Source organism: Mixophyes fleayi, chromosome 6, assembly GCF_038048845.1.
Source record: "Mixophyes fleayi isolate aMixFle1 chromosome 6, aMixFle1.hap1, whole genome shotgun sequence".
Lineage (NCBI taxonomy): Eukaryota > Metazoa > Chordata > Amphibia > Anura > Limnodynastidae > Mixophyes > Mixophyes fleayi.
In genome coordinates, this window is record NC_134407.1 from 46,340,148 (window position 1) to 46,354,753 (window position 14,606).

Genomic DNA, 14,606 nt, shown 5'->3' on the forward strand with positions numbered 1-14,606 from the left:
ACATTGCTTTAAATGTTCTTTGATCATCATGATGAAGCTTGTTTGAAATGTACTAACCAACTCAGATCTCACAAATTGGTGTATTTATTTTGAAATGAATTGGAAGACTTAAATTGTTCAGAGGTTTTTTTTTCGTTTGTTTTCATTGGGCAAAATGTTTTGCTATATGTATATAATGTAGCTAGTATAAACTCTTAGTACTGGACTACAATTTCTGTATTTGTTTTGTATACATGGTCATTTTTCCAGCACCACTTATTTTATATCCCAGGTACTCTGTCTGATCTTGAATGTGTGGACCACAGTATTTCTATTGATCTATGTGCTACACGTATCTGATCTTGCACTATTTATGGACAAGTGGCCTTTACAGTTTCTATTCTCATGTATGCTGAGTGTTAGTTTCTGGGTCTACTATGTATATACACCTGCAAAGTTACCCTTCTATATTTTGGATATAATTCAGTGTATGAAACTCCTTTTTTTTTGTATCTGTCCAGGTTGGGTGTGCTCTAAATGTGTCCTGGGATATATATTTGCCATTATGTTGTTTGCATAGTTCTTTCTAGCGTGCTTAGTTTGCCATTTAACGTAAAAAGCCTTTTGTATGGATATGGAAGTGTTTTCTCCATGTTTCTATGTATCTTATTGAGTATCATTGTTGTGCATATGGGCTTCAGATTTACCCATTTGACCTTTTCTTAGAACTACATCAGTACATCTGCAAAACTGATGTAGATTATGACTTAATGGATACACTGTAACTTAATTTTTAGGTAATATCTGATTTTAATAATATTTTGTAGCAGATATGGTTTTAGTTTTCAAATGTGTTTTGTAAACATCCTATTTAGTTACTGATGTCTGACACCTGTGATGTAAATAATTTTGCATTGTATAGTATACATAGATTTGGCTACACACAGTACTTCCACTTTTTTCATATCGGATTATTTGGTGATTGGATGTAACAGCCAGATCACAATAGCTGCCATATATGAGTCGAGGTGAAAATTGAGTAACCATATTTTGGTTTGTCAGAAAATACTTCTTTTGGCCGTGTGTCATGTTTGTTTGAAAATGATCGAGAGACGTTTCTCTGTTGAGCTTGTTCCACATGGTTCATTAATGTGCGGCTGTTAAAGTGCTACTAAAGGTGACGCGTGCAGTAGTAGCAGCCGTTTACATGGTGGGTTCATGCCACAAAGGGTTCAGATGTCTGGTACATCTGTGGGGAAACATTTTACAACGGATAATTTAAATCTTTACTATGTGTTGTGTATGTTTTTTTTTGTTTATGATTTTATTTTTTTTTATTTTTTACATTTTAAATCAAAATACAGTGATTTGTTTCCTTAACTGACAATTCTCAGATATTTATCCCAATATAATTGCTATGGGGTTTCCGGCAGAAAGACTTGAAGGTGTATACAGAAACAATATAGATGATGTTGTAAGGTAAGTGGTTATTTCTCCTGTGTTGAGAAGGTCTTCCTCTCCTACTGTCGGTCTTGTATAAAGTTCAGTGATTTCATACTTCCTTACGTGCATATGTGATTGCCTCAATTTTTTTTTTTTCTGTTTGCCGTGGCTGTATAAAATGCTACAGTCCCTAAACTTGTCTATTTTAGCCTTCATTCCCACCACATGTTGCTAAAATGATATGAGCCTATAGCAGTGTTATTTCATATGTCAAGTTTAGTACAGTGCGTAGGACAGCAGCCCCATACAGCCAGACACATTCTGCCTTCAGGTTGTTAGGACAAAGTAGAGCCTACAAGACAGAAATGGTTTTAAGTAAAGCGGTTACCACTGATTGTACAGTATGTTTGATTACTTTATAAGCCAGTGAGCTCATGTATATTTGCTTCCACATAAAATACTGGTCAGTACTGAATGTCAAGTAATGTATGTTGGATAATGTCATACAACTATAGACCATTTTAACCTTCAAATTATTTACAAATAAAAAAAAAAACATTTTCAGGGACCGTTCATTTTCTCTTCCAATTTAAAATGTTTCTCTTTGGTTGTTAACTGAATTTTCCACCTGGTTGTATCTCTTAAGCTAAGCAATGATTGAAAGTCCCGGTGAGCATGCCGATTCATGCGCACACACCTGCACAATTTACCAATTTACCTTCAGATCTGTCATCTCTCTGCTGAAGAGACATTGCCATTCTTGATTTTTTTAGGAAGGTTATAAAACCAAATCAATAGATGCGATGTGTTTTGGTAGGAATAAAGCACACACTTGCAATATCTGACCAAAGGGTAGTGGTTCGTGCCATATGCACGATAATTGCATAGGTGTGTACCCAGCTGTAGACTGTAAAACAGCAGTTCTCTCACACGGTGTGATGCAGGGTTGGACAAATATATTCCAAGGTCTAGCAGTCTGCACAATATTTAATAAACTAGTTTAGTTGGTTACCAAGCAACTAAACTGAATTATTGCAGTAGTTGGAGCCCAGTAGTTTAGTGATTATTTTCATTGAGTGGTGACCTACACCCCCATGTAAATGCATACAATACGTGCTGGTTACTGAAACGGCTCTCACAGTTTTATATATACTTGTTTTCACCTTTGGTGGTATACTTTTCTCTTATTACCAATTGGCTACAAGTGAACTATATGTGACCCAGGTTGCATTGTCTTAACAACTTCCTTCATTTTCTAACAGGATGTGTAGCTACACAAAGGCACCAAAATGCCATCCATGGTAAATCACGTCATAAGGCTGGTGGTTCCTGTATGCCTTTGTTCTATTTTATAATCAAATTATGTCTAGTTGGAGGCAGGAGGTTGCTTTTGTGAATCTATGGTCCCATTATGTAGTGTACAGTAAATGTTATGTAAAATCTATATCCAAGTTGTCAAACTCAATCCTCAAGGGCCAGAATCTTTTCAAGAGTTTGATTTCAGTAGTTAAAAGAGAAGGAAGCGTGTATGCACCTTTACCTCCTAGCCCCTCTTGTTAGAAGCTGCACACGCCTTGTATGTATGTAAATAAGTTATTGGTGCTGTCTTTGTAAATGCAGCATCCTCTTTTAGGAACTTGGTAAAACCCCTCCTAACAATTGCTAGCAAGCACATTAAAATTATATGTATTTATTGTAAATGTATAGACTGTAATGTTATGTGTCAATGTGTTTTATAGGCTTAAACTCTTTATTTCTATGTAGGAAATTTTGTATTTATTGGGGAAATATGCAGTACCTCTCTTTCTTTTGAAAGTTAATGTACTTTCCATCTCATACAACTAATTTTTTTTTTTTTTCCTTTTTTGTTTCTCCTCTTTCACCTCTGAAATTGTTGCAGAATGTTGTGTCCTTTCTGTATTACCACTGTGTGTGTGTGTGTTCTGGAATGATTTCAGATCCATGCAGCCCAAAACACACACACGGGTAATAATAGTGTGTTGTACATGTTTAATGTCCAACTCAGACTTTTTACTATACATAGGCTCTTGTTAATTATAAGAACGCCACTTAAAACATGGACTTCGCCCTCCTCGCATTCATGGGACGATTTTAGTTATCTTGAGCTGTTCAACAAGTATTGCCGGCTTTTTTCACTGCTGAGCTGCTGTCAGTCCCAGGAGTAGTAGTAGTAGTGCCGGTTCATCGCTCATAAGTTGTCAGGGACTGTACTGGTAGCCTGGATGACTCCTGAAGTGACCGCGTCAGGGGTAGACCTTTTCTGCAGAACAATATGTAGAAGGTTATCTTTGTTTTCATAGAATCAAAAAATACTCTTTCAGGGAGGCAACCCAGTGCAGTGTTTCCCAGTGCTACTCTTTACATTGGCAAATATAGAAAATCATGAAGCTTAACATGCAACATAAATGGGACAATGTCGAAACATTCATGGATTTTTGGGTTTAGGAAAAAACATTTTAGTGCTTCTCAGTGTCCTCACAAGTTTTGAAGAGTCACTTATTTCTTTGTTTAAACCTGATAGCCCTCACCTCGGGTTCCAAACCGAATGCTCTGCCTCTAGGGAACAAGTGCATAGAGCTTTGTATTATGCAGATGTGACTTTGCAGCCATGGTGATAACCGGCCTTTAAATCATTCCAAAATAAAATGAGACTTGCAATGGCTGCCTATTATATAGCTGCAGAAAAGTGTCTGTATATATCTTTGGGTTCCGTTTTTCAGGTGCAGCCAGCAGCTGTCATGTGAGAGACACAAAAGAAGGTGACTTGTTACTAGTGACGTGTGCAATTAACATTAGTGGAAAAGAGCAGTAATTATTATATGATAGGTTTGTGCTTATTGTAGCATTTTGTGAAATCATTCCCTAGGTAAAGTTATACGGCCAAAATGTTAACTTCTAAGCTGTATTTTTGTGATTAAATCTAATTGTGTTGAGTCGTTTCTGGCAGTGTGCCCCAGAATGACTTCAGACACAGAATTTTGCAGCTACTGATTTCACACTGCTACATGGGACTTGAAAATTGGACAACAGTTTTACATGGTCTGCAGTACGTCCTATACCAGTGTTTTTATTATTTTGATCTGTTGCTAACAGCACTGTACAGAGCAAGTAGTACATACAGGGCATTGTACCAATTGCACAGTAAGGAGATATGGTAGGAATGAGAATCCCATGCGAGTTTAAAACCTAAATGTCTTCAATATATCTGTCTTTTACAGTAAGATTAATCAATCTGTCATCATATTCAGGTAGGTTTTAGAAGAAAAACAAAACCATTTTGATATTCCTGATGACTAGCATTAAATGCCACCCCTTCATCCAAATAGACATGATAAACCCAGAGGTTCAATTTATAAATATAGTACACCTCTTATTACCCCCTCCCCAGTGGTTTGATGCACTATTTGATCTTGTGATTTCTAACTGGCTGCACATATGCAGAGCATTAGTTCCCTTAAGAGCAGAAACTGTCATAACAAGAACCATTATAAACTGAACCAGGGAAAAAAGTTTTGAAAATTGTTCTTGTACATCAGGCCTAGCTAACCTGTGGCTTTTCCAGGTGTTTTGAAACTACAACTCCCATCATGCCCTGCTATCTATCGGCTGGCTGACACAGCATGCTGGGGCTTGTAATTTTACAACACCTGGGGGTAAATGTATTAATCTCCGGATTCTTGAACTCCCGCGAGTTCGGCGTCTTCAGCGCTTAAATTTAAAGCTGCGCTGCCTTGTAAAGGGTTTCCCTTTACAAGGCAGCGCCGCTTTAAATTTAAGCGCTGTAGACGCCGAACTCGCTGGAGTTCAAGAATCCGGAGATTAATACATTTACCCCCTGGAGAGCCACAGGTTAGCCAGGCTCGATGTGCATAGTCATTTGAAACCATACTCTTATGAACACTGACCTACACATATGTAAACCAATCCGTATCTTAATACAATTATTGCGTTTCAGGTGATCCCTGTGATTGGTGATGTATAATGGCATACATTCTATGTGTGGATTCCAAAGTTGAGTCAACAAAGGAAATCATACTTTTATTATTAAAAAACAAAATTGTTTCAGTTCTGCTCTCATAAAGTGATTTAACGTTGGTGCAATATTTGTGTTGATGACTTACTCAGCTTTTTTTTTTTTTTTCTAATTTGTTGCAAATTTTGAATTTGAGTTTATAAATCCACATGTTATGTCTTGCTTTATGTTCTATATTGTCCCATGTAAAAGCATTCTTTCGGAAACAGAAGGTTAGAGGTTACTGCTCACTACAATTTACAATTTTTAACCCCCTTCACTCTGGACCATTTGTGTTGTCTCTTAAAGTGCTAATAAGTGCTAATAAAAGTGCTTAAAGTGTAATAATTCCTGGTGGCATACGCCTGTGTTCACGGCATAGGATATAGGTACCCTTAGACATTGCTACTTTTCACCCACTTTTAAGGCTTGATCACACATCCCCTGGGTAAATATGTAAAATGTATGAAAACGCATATATTAGGCAGTAATTAACAGGTGTGAGTGAGCGTTAAAAGCTTACAAAGTGGTTTTATTTGAATTCCGTAAGGGTCATTTCTGAAAGTGCTGTTTTGTGCAGATGCTTCAGAAGCAATGTGCACAGATTTGGGATGTGATAATCGCAGGATTTTCTGGAGTGCAACATTTTGTATGTTCTGATGGAGGAAAGCTGGGTGGGTTTGGGGACATTACTTGATGACAAGTTCAATAGTTGCACTTTGATCCAAGAGTTTAAAGTGTAGACCGTTCCATTCACACAACAGACAGGCAGACCCAAATTGGACTTCACCACTGAGACACAGAATTTGACTACTGCGGCCACAGTGTACAATGCAAAATTGGACACAGGTCTGGACATACACTGGTTGACCAGGCCTCTCCCAGCATCAGATGGCCAAATCTGACAGAGATTTAGACCTATAACCAAATTTGAAACGTTCAGTGTTTTTGGTGTTTGGGCTGAACAGCCAAATCAGGAAGCACTATAAATGTGGTCAAATGTGGTAATTTGTTACAAGTTACCATCCATGTTGCGAAGGATCTGAGGCCTTTTTAGGCATGCGATGACATTCACAGCCAATTGGGTGTAAAGTGGCCTAACTGGTCATCACAATTGGAGTGTATGGGCACTTTGAGATCCCTTGTTCTAAATAAACAAAGCTATTAGCTCAGACAAATTTAGTGAACAATGTAAAGTATAATAGGATTGCTGAAGCAAATATAACATTAAAGTAAACAGCGGGCTGTGTAGGTGATTGATTCAGCCAGCCAATTTCTTTCTGCATTTAATTGTACATATTGCTAATTTAGTGGCTATATGTTTGTTTGGTTCCACTTATCCTGTAGCTTTGTGGCTTTTTTTTTTCTTCTCGTGTCCAGAAATTTGAGAAATGTTTCAAATATTCCTTTTTAATACCAGCATTAAGGAACCAACCTTTAAATCATATGCATTTTCAAGGTATAGAACAATTGCAGGCAACCAGAGTCTGAGTAATTATCTGGCATATACTGAAGGTGAACTACTGAATATCAACTAATGTAAACTCTTTTAAATCATGATCCCCCTTGCTCTTTGGATTAAACATTCCCTCCCCATGAAGGGTTAACTCTTGTAAGTCAGGGCGGTCTTACATATGATGAAACAGAGCTACAACTGTGTGGAGGTGGTGGGCACAGGAGTGTCTAGACAGAAGCGGGGGAGTGCTACAACACATTTCAGCATACCTTTGCCATGTCTGATGTTGCGGAAGTAAAGACCTTTTTGGTGTTATGAATTTAACCACTTCACTGTCCGAAGAAACAATCGTACTTCAGGAGTAAAAAGCTGCTTGCTTCAAGTTACAAAGGCAGACTAAAGTATTGTGATAATTTACCACCACTAACCCATTCAAAATAAATCTGCCTGGACCAGGCTGACCTACTACTAGTGTTTATTATACTTTCCTACTTTTAACACAAGCAGCATTTGGTCAGTTGTCTAAAAGGTAAAAAAAACTTGTAACCCTTGGCCAAACCCGAAGTATTATTATTTTCTCGGAAAACCTTGAACATAGAAGATGGGGGACGCGCCCATAGCAACAAGTCAGATGTTTCATTTTCTAAATTGTTCTATTAAAATGTCAATCTGACTGGAGTATTAAAAATCCCCTATGTGTGTCAGACCTATATGGAAACTGGAGAAAATAATGTGATTTATTTAGGATTTAGTATTGTGTCCAGGAAGTACCACCCACCCCCAAACCCACTTTATGTAGTAACGTGGTTTCAAATAAGTCAAAATTAAAGTGTGTATTTAGATATCTAACATGTAACCTTTAACTTTTTATATATTTTATAATCTGAAGTTGGGCTATTTGTAGCTTTGTTAGGCCCCTGAGAAGGGAACCTCCTTTGGAGCCTGCACGCTATGTGTCCTCAACCACATCTTTAGGGTTTGGCTGTGAGCTAGTCTACAATGACAAATAAAGGTGGGACATACTGTGGATACCAGTTACACAAGGAGAGATAAGAATTCTTATAATGCAGTGATTATGTGGCGTAGTTTTGTTTTCTGTAACAAGAATGAGGAAGTTCTTTAACTGCTAAAACTACAATTTCTCTTTCCTTTTCAGGTTTAAAAAAACCCTCTTGATTCTTTTTGGTTATTTCCATCCATGTTTGGAAATATATAAGGTTTCCCTTAAAGTTTTTAAACTTTTCTTTCAGTTTCTCAGTTACCTCTGATACTGTGATAAAAATCCACAGCCTCTAGATAAATGCACTTGTAGTCTGGTCCTTGTCCTTTAATCACCCACTGTATTACATGGGACCAACTTTTCTGTTGTCTGTGGCTCAACACGGTCATTGCGACGTGGAGCAAAATGTGTCTGAGTGAAAATAGTTTTAGATCTTTCCTGACTGAAACACACATGAAAAGAATTATATTTCCCTCCTGCGGCTGTGCTGCTTGGGCAACACAATTTCTCCTTAACAGGCAAGCACATTCTAAGCTGGTAGCACCTTAATTCATGTATAGGGCTCTTATAGTGTGGTAGCGACACATCAGGGAGGTCCTGCCAAGTGGTGGCTCTACCCCCCCCCCACACGCAGTTTAGAATGTATAGGTACCTTTTAGTAATTCCAGGAACACTGCAGACGCTCCTCTGTAAAATGGCTAATGGAGCAATTACTTGCATGGGTTTGTATGGTTAATGTAAATATCTAAAAAACGAAAAACAAAATTGTGGTAAATGTCAAATATCCCAAGGTCTGTCAAGGTATGTAATATTCACTAATATGTGAATATCGCTTATACACTTGTGTTTTAGGTGTAGTGGTCCTAGGTACACACGTAATGCAGTATTTAATACTCCATAGAAATGAGCGGGCAGGTAACTCCAAAAAGTAGGTAAAAAGCAATTTTAATATGTAAAAGGCTATAGATGCTGGGCTGTCTGTTGCAGCGTCTGCTTCCGGATGAAGCATTAAACTCCCTGGAAAACCTGTTCCTGCAGGCTATATGATTATGGATCCAAACAGGAAGTTAATAACAGATGGAGTGAAGAGAGCTGGAGTGGAAAAATGCATATTGATTTGGAGATCAAAGACCTCCTCATCCATTTCTTGTGATAATTAGAACTTAAAATGTCTGTATTTAGGGTTTACTGTTGAGAGAGATTCCCATTAGTGTGTGTTGATAGTGATATTTAAGTACATAACACATTGTACAGTGCTGATGACTGTTGGAACCATTCTGTCATTTAAAACTTAGACGCAGGTATATTTAGGAAAACATGCCTAGGTGACAAAATACACATGCTTAAATCAAATGATTTTAGAATAAGAGTCGTGAGAACTCTTTAATGTGGAGCCATGCAAAATGCTGCCACCTGATGCCATGAGCAGATCACTTATTTTCCTTCTCTTAAGGTTTTGCCATTTATGTATATGCGCGTGAGGTACCATTTTCCGACATCGGTTACATCTACAAAAAAAACCCCACAAATTAATGCCTACAAATCTAAAATATTGACTTACAATGGTAATGACATGTACATCCTCGGCATGCTTACACTGCATACTGATTTCTCTGAAAGCAGGCACTTTGAAATTACATCACATATCTCTGTATTTAAAGCGGCAATGCCTAACCCCAACGTGTAACTGAGATGTTAAAGTCATGGGGTTAGGCATTGCCGCTTTAAATACCGAGATATGTGTCTGGCTATGGAGAGTGACGTAAATTCAAAGTGCCGGCTTTCAGAAAACTCCGTATGCAGCGTAAGCATGCCGAGGATGTGCACTGTCGTTTTCATTGTAAGTCAATATTTTAGTTTTGTATGCATTGTTTAATTCTGAGGTTTTTTTGTACATATAACAGATGTCATTATGGTGGTAGTAATTAATATGACTACCACCGGTATATGCAGTGTAAATGTTCTTACATGACTGTTATCAGTGCTCAAATGCTTGTTTCAGATTGGAATAAGAGAAGGGTGCTTTTAAAAAAAAAAAAAAAAAACAACATATCAAAGATCCTTAGCACTTGGTACAGCATAGTGTTTAGCATTGCTGTCTTACAGCACCAGGGTCATGAGTTCGATTACAGATCCTGCTAAATTCTGTGAATCCCAAGGCTGGGAGCCTCTGAAAAGTACTATTATGAGGAGATTAAGTAGAATTCATATAGAATGTGGAATGAACCTTTAGGCATCTTAGTGCACAGGTGTTTTACAACAGTACTAATTATAAAGTCTCTTCATTGTCCATATATCAAACTGTTAATTCCTGGACAGCTCAAATAAAGTTATTAAAACTTGCCTCCCTGGATGCTGCCATATTTGTGATGGGCTGCCCAACATTTTTCGCCTCTGACAATAGAGTGGCTAGAATAGAATATCTCTTATTTACATGTGCATGTGTGTAGTGCACAATAAAAATGGAAATGCCTGGGAATATTAGGGATCCCAAGCTAAAGGCTTCCACACATGATGTGGCTTGTGTCAATTAAACAAATAGCTTGTAGGGGTCATGTATATACTCCAGGATCGTGTTCTCCATGCATTCTGTTCATTTGAAGTGCAAGGCAAAATATTTGAGCAACTGCAGATCAATTGACTGTCTTCCTGTGACACAAGAAGCCAGTTTATTTAAAATAAAAAAGGTCTTGACTGCGCAGAGCAGGATATCAGTTGGTTTGCAGTGCTTAAACTGCTCATCACATCTGCAAATGCACGTCTGTGAGTTCTTTGATGCAAAGAGTGCAGGCAATGGATTACCCAACAGTAGAGGAAGGTGATATGGTCAGATGAATCGTGTTCCTGACAATCTGGCAAGTGCACCTGTGGTGCCAACCTAGACAACTTTTCAGTCCTGGTGTTCTGGTTGTTCTGTAATGCTGTGGGTAGCGTTTCCCTGCCATGGTTTAGGTGCAGTTTTTTCATTTGCTGAGTACTTGCACGTACTTTTGTCTGTTATAAGTTACAAGGTTGCCCACTAACTGAATCTTCCTTTTATAAAGTTTACTGAGAGGGAATCTGTTCACCTCATGATCATAATGTGGTTGTGTATATGTGTGATAGATATTTATGAATGTCTGACCATTTTTCCTCCTTTGCTGTTTTTCTTGTAATGAAATTATGGTCATTCAAACACCACAATTGAAATCAGAGGATTCCTAAAAATCCATTGTTGAATGGTAAGCTGGCAATCCACTTAAAAATGAAAGTATAACTTCCTCACTTTGAAAATAACTGATATTTAAAGTTCCTCCTTCAGTGTCTTGATGAGATCAGATACAGGTCAGAAAATAGAAAATTCAGTCATTTTAGTTAGTGTGAAATAACTGGCTCTGCATTTGTTTTATAAATCATCCAATCAGACTTTCTGTAAAGCAGTTTTGCTAAGCTGTCAGTCACTGGGTATCCGCTATGTTAGTCGCTCCTCCCAACTGCTACAGGGGCGTGAGGGTAGGATGGACATTTTATTCAATTCTAAAACCTCCTGTTATTGCATGTATGTTTTTCAGCTCAGTAATACAACAGCCTTTTATATGTAAAATAGTGGCTTTACTTGCTCTTTACTGATAGATGCAGTTATCTATGATCTAGACATATTTAATACTGTATAGTCAAAATTATGTCTTTAGTAATTGGTTGTTAACAACTGAAATACTAAACTCATAGATTGTGCTTTAGAGACTTTTAGGAATAGAAAAAACATGATTCCTACTTATATAAAAGTATAGCTGCACACGAGTGTTTAGATTGTTCAGTATAGTAGTGATCTCATTGTATTCACGCTTTAGTAATTGTGTTAAAACTGTAATTGTTAAATCTTTACATCCTTTTTTCACTAGTCTAGCTATTGTCACTTCATAATGATCTTATCTGTGAACTACTTTGTCTTTGTATGCATTGTGAGTGTAATTGTGATATAGAGATAGATATCTATAGATATATATATATATATATATATATATATATATATATATATATATATATATATATTATATAATCTATATCTATATCTATCATTACCATTTATTTATATAGCGCCACCAATTCCGCTGCACTGTACAGAGAACTCACATCAGTCCCTACCCCATTGGGGCTTAGTCTAAATTCCATAACACAGATTTTAATTTGAAGACTGTTTTCTCTTTAATATAACCTGTTTGTTTATTTCATGAGCTAGATAGTCCATTTGGTGACCACTTTTAATCAGCTAAGGAGAGGGCACTTTGGCTAACGAGTTTTTTGTTTTGTTTTTTTCTAAGGTTTTTGGACTCCAAGCATAAAAACCATTACAAGATCTACAATCTGTAAGTATATTTTAAGATGCCTCCTTTTCAAAACACCGTAGTTCAAATATTAGCTTTGAGTGAAAGTGGATTGCTTTTAATTTCTATGGACAGAGTGGAAGGGTATTGTTTTACCAACTGGCATGTCTGAAACAATTAGTTGGAGGGGCCTAATAGAGAGTTCTGTTAGCTCAGTTGTGCTGGAGTGATGAGGTTAAATGGAATTTTGGCAGGCGTTCATGTTACTTGATCTACTTTTAAATGACTTGGAAAGGAGCCCACTTCATGGCCTGTGACCATGTGTTGAATGGAAATAGAATGCATGGACAATGCATTTGACTTGTGAACTTTTGGGAAGAGCTCCTGGAAATCGCACAGGTGAATGTATTGATTTATTTAGAATGTGTTCTCCACCACCCCTCTTGTGTGATCCGGGTTCTATTGTATAAATCCTGCCGTTTCTGCTGATGCTGTGAAAAGGTGGTTTTGTACTGATATGTATATATTTAAGGGAGTTGTATGCACTCCCTTTTGGTAACTGCTTATCCCTACTTTGGGCAACTATGTTTGAGTAACTATGTGATATCACCTCCTATGGTAATCGCCCTTTCCCCCTTTACAGAGAGGGGATGATGTTACAGCCCCTTTAACTAGTGTCGTTTTCTATTGGAATCCAGTGGTAGAATTCATAGTTACAGGGTGATTGAGGATCAGATCCTGTCATAAATGGTTATATCTCAAATATCACACAAAGATTTGAAGTGGTAAAGCTGTAAAAAAGAAACAATTTTAATCTTTTGTAATGCCCATTAATAGTGGCTTTTACTTAAATGTTGTTGCTTTTTGCAAAGGTTGTGTTTTTGGAGGTTTTTTTTTTTTTGTTTTTTTACAAGATATACTGCTGTTGCTAGAAATGTTTTGATAAAATTTGAGTAAAAGCCCCCCTGTCCAGAAGCGTGCTTCTTTATAATAACTAATAATTACATTCTCAGATATGTTTTAAGATCCAAATCTTCAAGTCATTTGAGATGTTTGACCTTTATATGCATTTGAATTAGAGGTGTGTATGCTATTCTGGTATCAGTGGTTTGTGCGGAGTACAGTAAGGTTTAAAGACAGGATTTTTGCTGTGCCTAGGCACACAAATATCTCCCAATCACACATACCTTAGTCTGCTAACCTGGTAACTTCCTGAACTGGTGCGTTTTCCAATTAAAAACACTTGTGTTGATTTGTAAGGTGGAACAGTTCTTCACAGAGCAAAGCAATGGGAAAAACAGAACTTTTTAATTGTAGGCAGAGAGCATGTCAGAAATAATTGATAGTGTCCACTCTACATCTCCTTAGAATTACAACATGAAAGCCTCATTCATTTGCACGTTTTAGGCCCTCGTGTATATATAAAAAATCAATCATTTTGATCTGTATCACTTATGTTTTACCTTGACATCACTCTAAAGATCTTGTTTGTTTAAACTGTTGCCTATATGCAGTGGTGGCAGCCTTCTGTGACCCTCCTGCTAGTCACTAGTTTCTATAATTATCCGTTCAGCCCATAAAATTATTTCTCTGTGTGTTGGTCACTCCAATTACAGGACACTTATGTACATTAAAGGGCTTTTGGTTGAGCTCATGACAGATCATTGAGTTTGAGGCAGTGGATTTGCTTTGTGCTGTTACTGTTTAACAAATTATTAATGACTGACATTGGAAATTGCCATTATCTGCCTGGAATGTTTTAAAGTTTCTAGTAGGAAATATGGTAAAAAAAATGCCTTAATGCAGTGGATCCCAAACTTTCTCAGTTTAAGGCACCCTTAGGATCTCCATAATTTTTTCAAGGCACCGCTAAGCCAAAACAGTTACGAAGTAATCCCCTGCCTTGCTTACCACGGGGCCTGGTCTCGGCACCCCTGTGAGATCGCCACGGCACCCCAGGGAGCCGGGGCGCACAGTTCGGGAACCACTGCCTTAACTTAAATTCATAAAACTATAACACAAATTGTCCCTTTTATTAGAAAAAGTCCTTCAGATGTAAAGCAAAAGCACCCAGATTTCAGCAGAACTTATGTCATTGCGTATATAATATGCTCTTACAAGCCGTGCCGTGTTTCCAAAATGTCAGCCCTCAGAGTTTACATTTTAATTTGTGTGTATTTCAATGTGTCTGTAATTTGTATAGCGGCATCCTATTTAGCAGTTATGTACATTAAGGGATTGTGTTGGCCATAACTGAATAATTTCATTGTCTATGTAAGAGGCTGTAAATCTTAAAAAATATGTATTTGGTTTGTGTTCAACTCTTTAAAATTGCACTTTATTTACTGTAACTGAATGCTATAAATGGACATTTCCCTTTAACAATTACTC

The 14,606-nt window shown here is 37.4% G+C and overlaps 1 protein-coding gene across 2 annotated transcripts in view; it reads left to right on the plus strand.

Moving 5' to 3' along the window:
* The window catches only part of PTEN (phosphatase and tensin homolog), a 51,538-nt gene that overhangs the window by 16,408 nt on the left and 20,524 nt on the right, over positions 1–14,606 (plus strand). For both annotated transcript variants that reach the window (XM_075216394.1, XM_075216395.1), the window contains exons 2-3: positions 1,374–1,458; positions 12,213–12,257. In XM_075216394.1, coding sequence (XP_075072495.1) covers positions 1,374–1,458; positions 12,213–12,257 — 130 coding nt within the window. The remainder of the gene's footprint in view (positions 1–1,373; positions 1,459–12,212; positions 12,258–14,606) is intronic.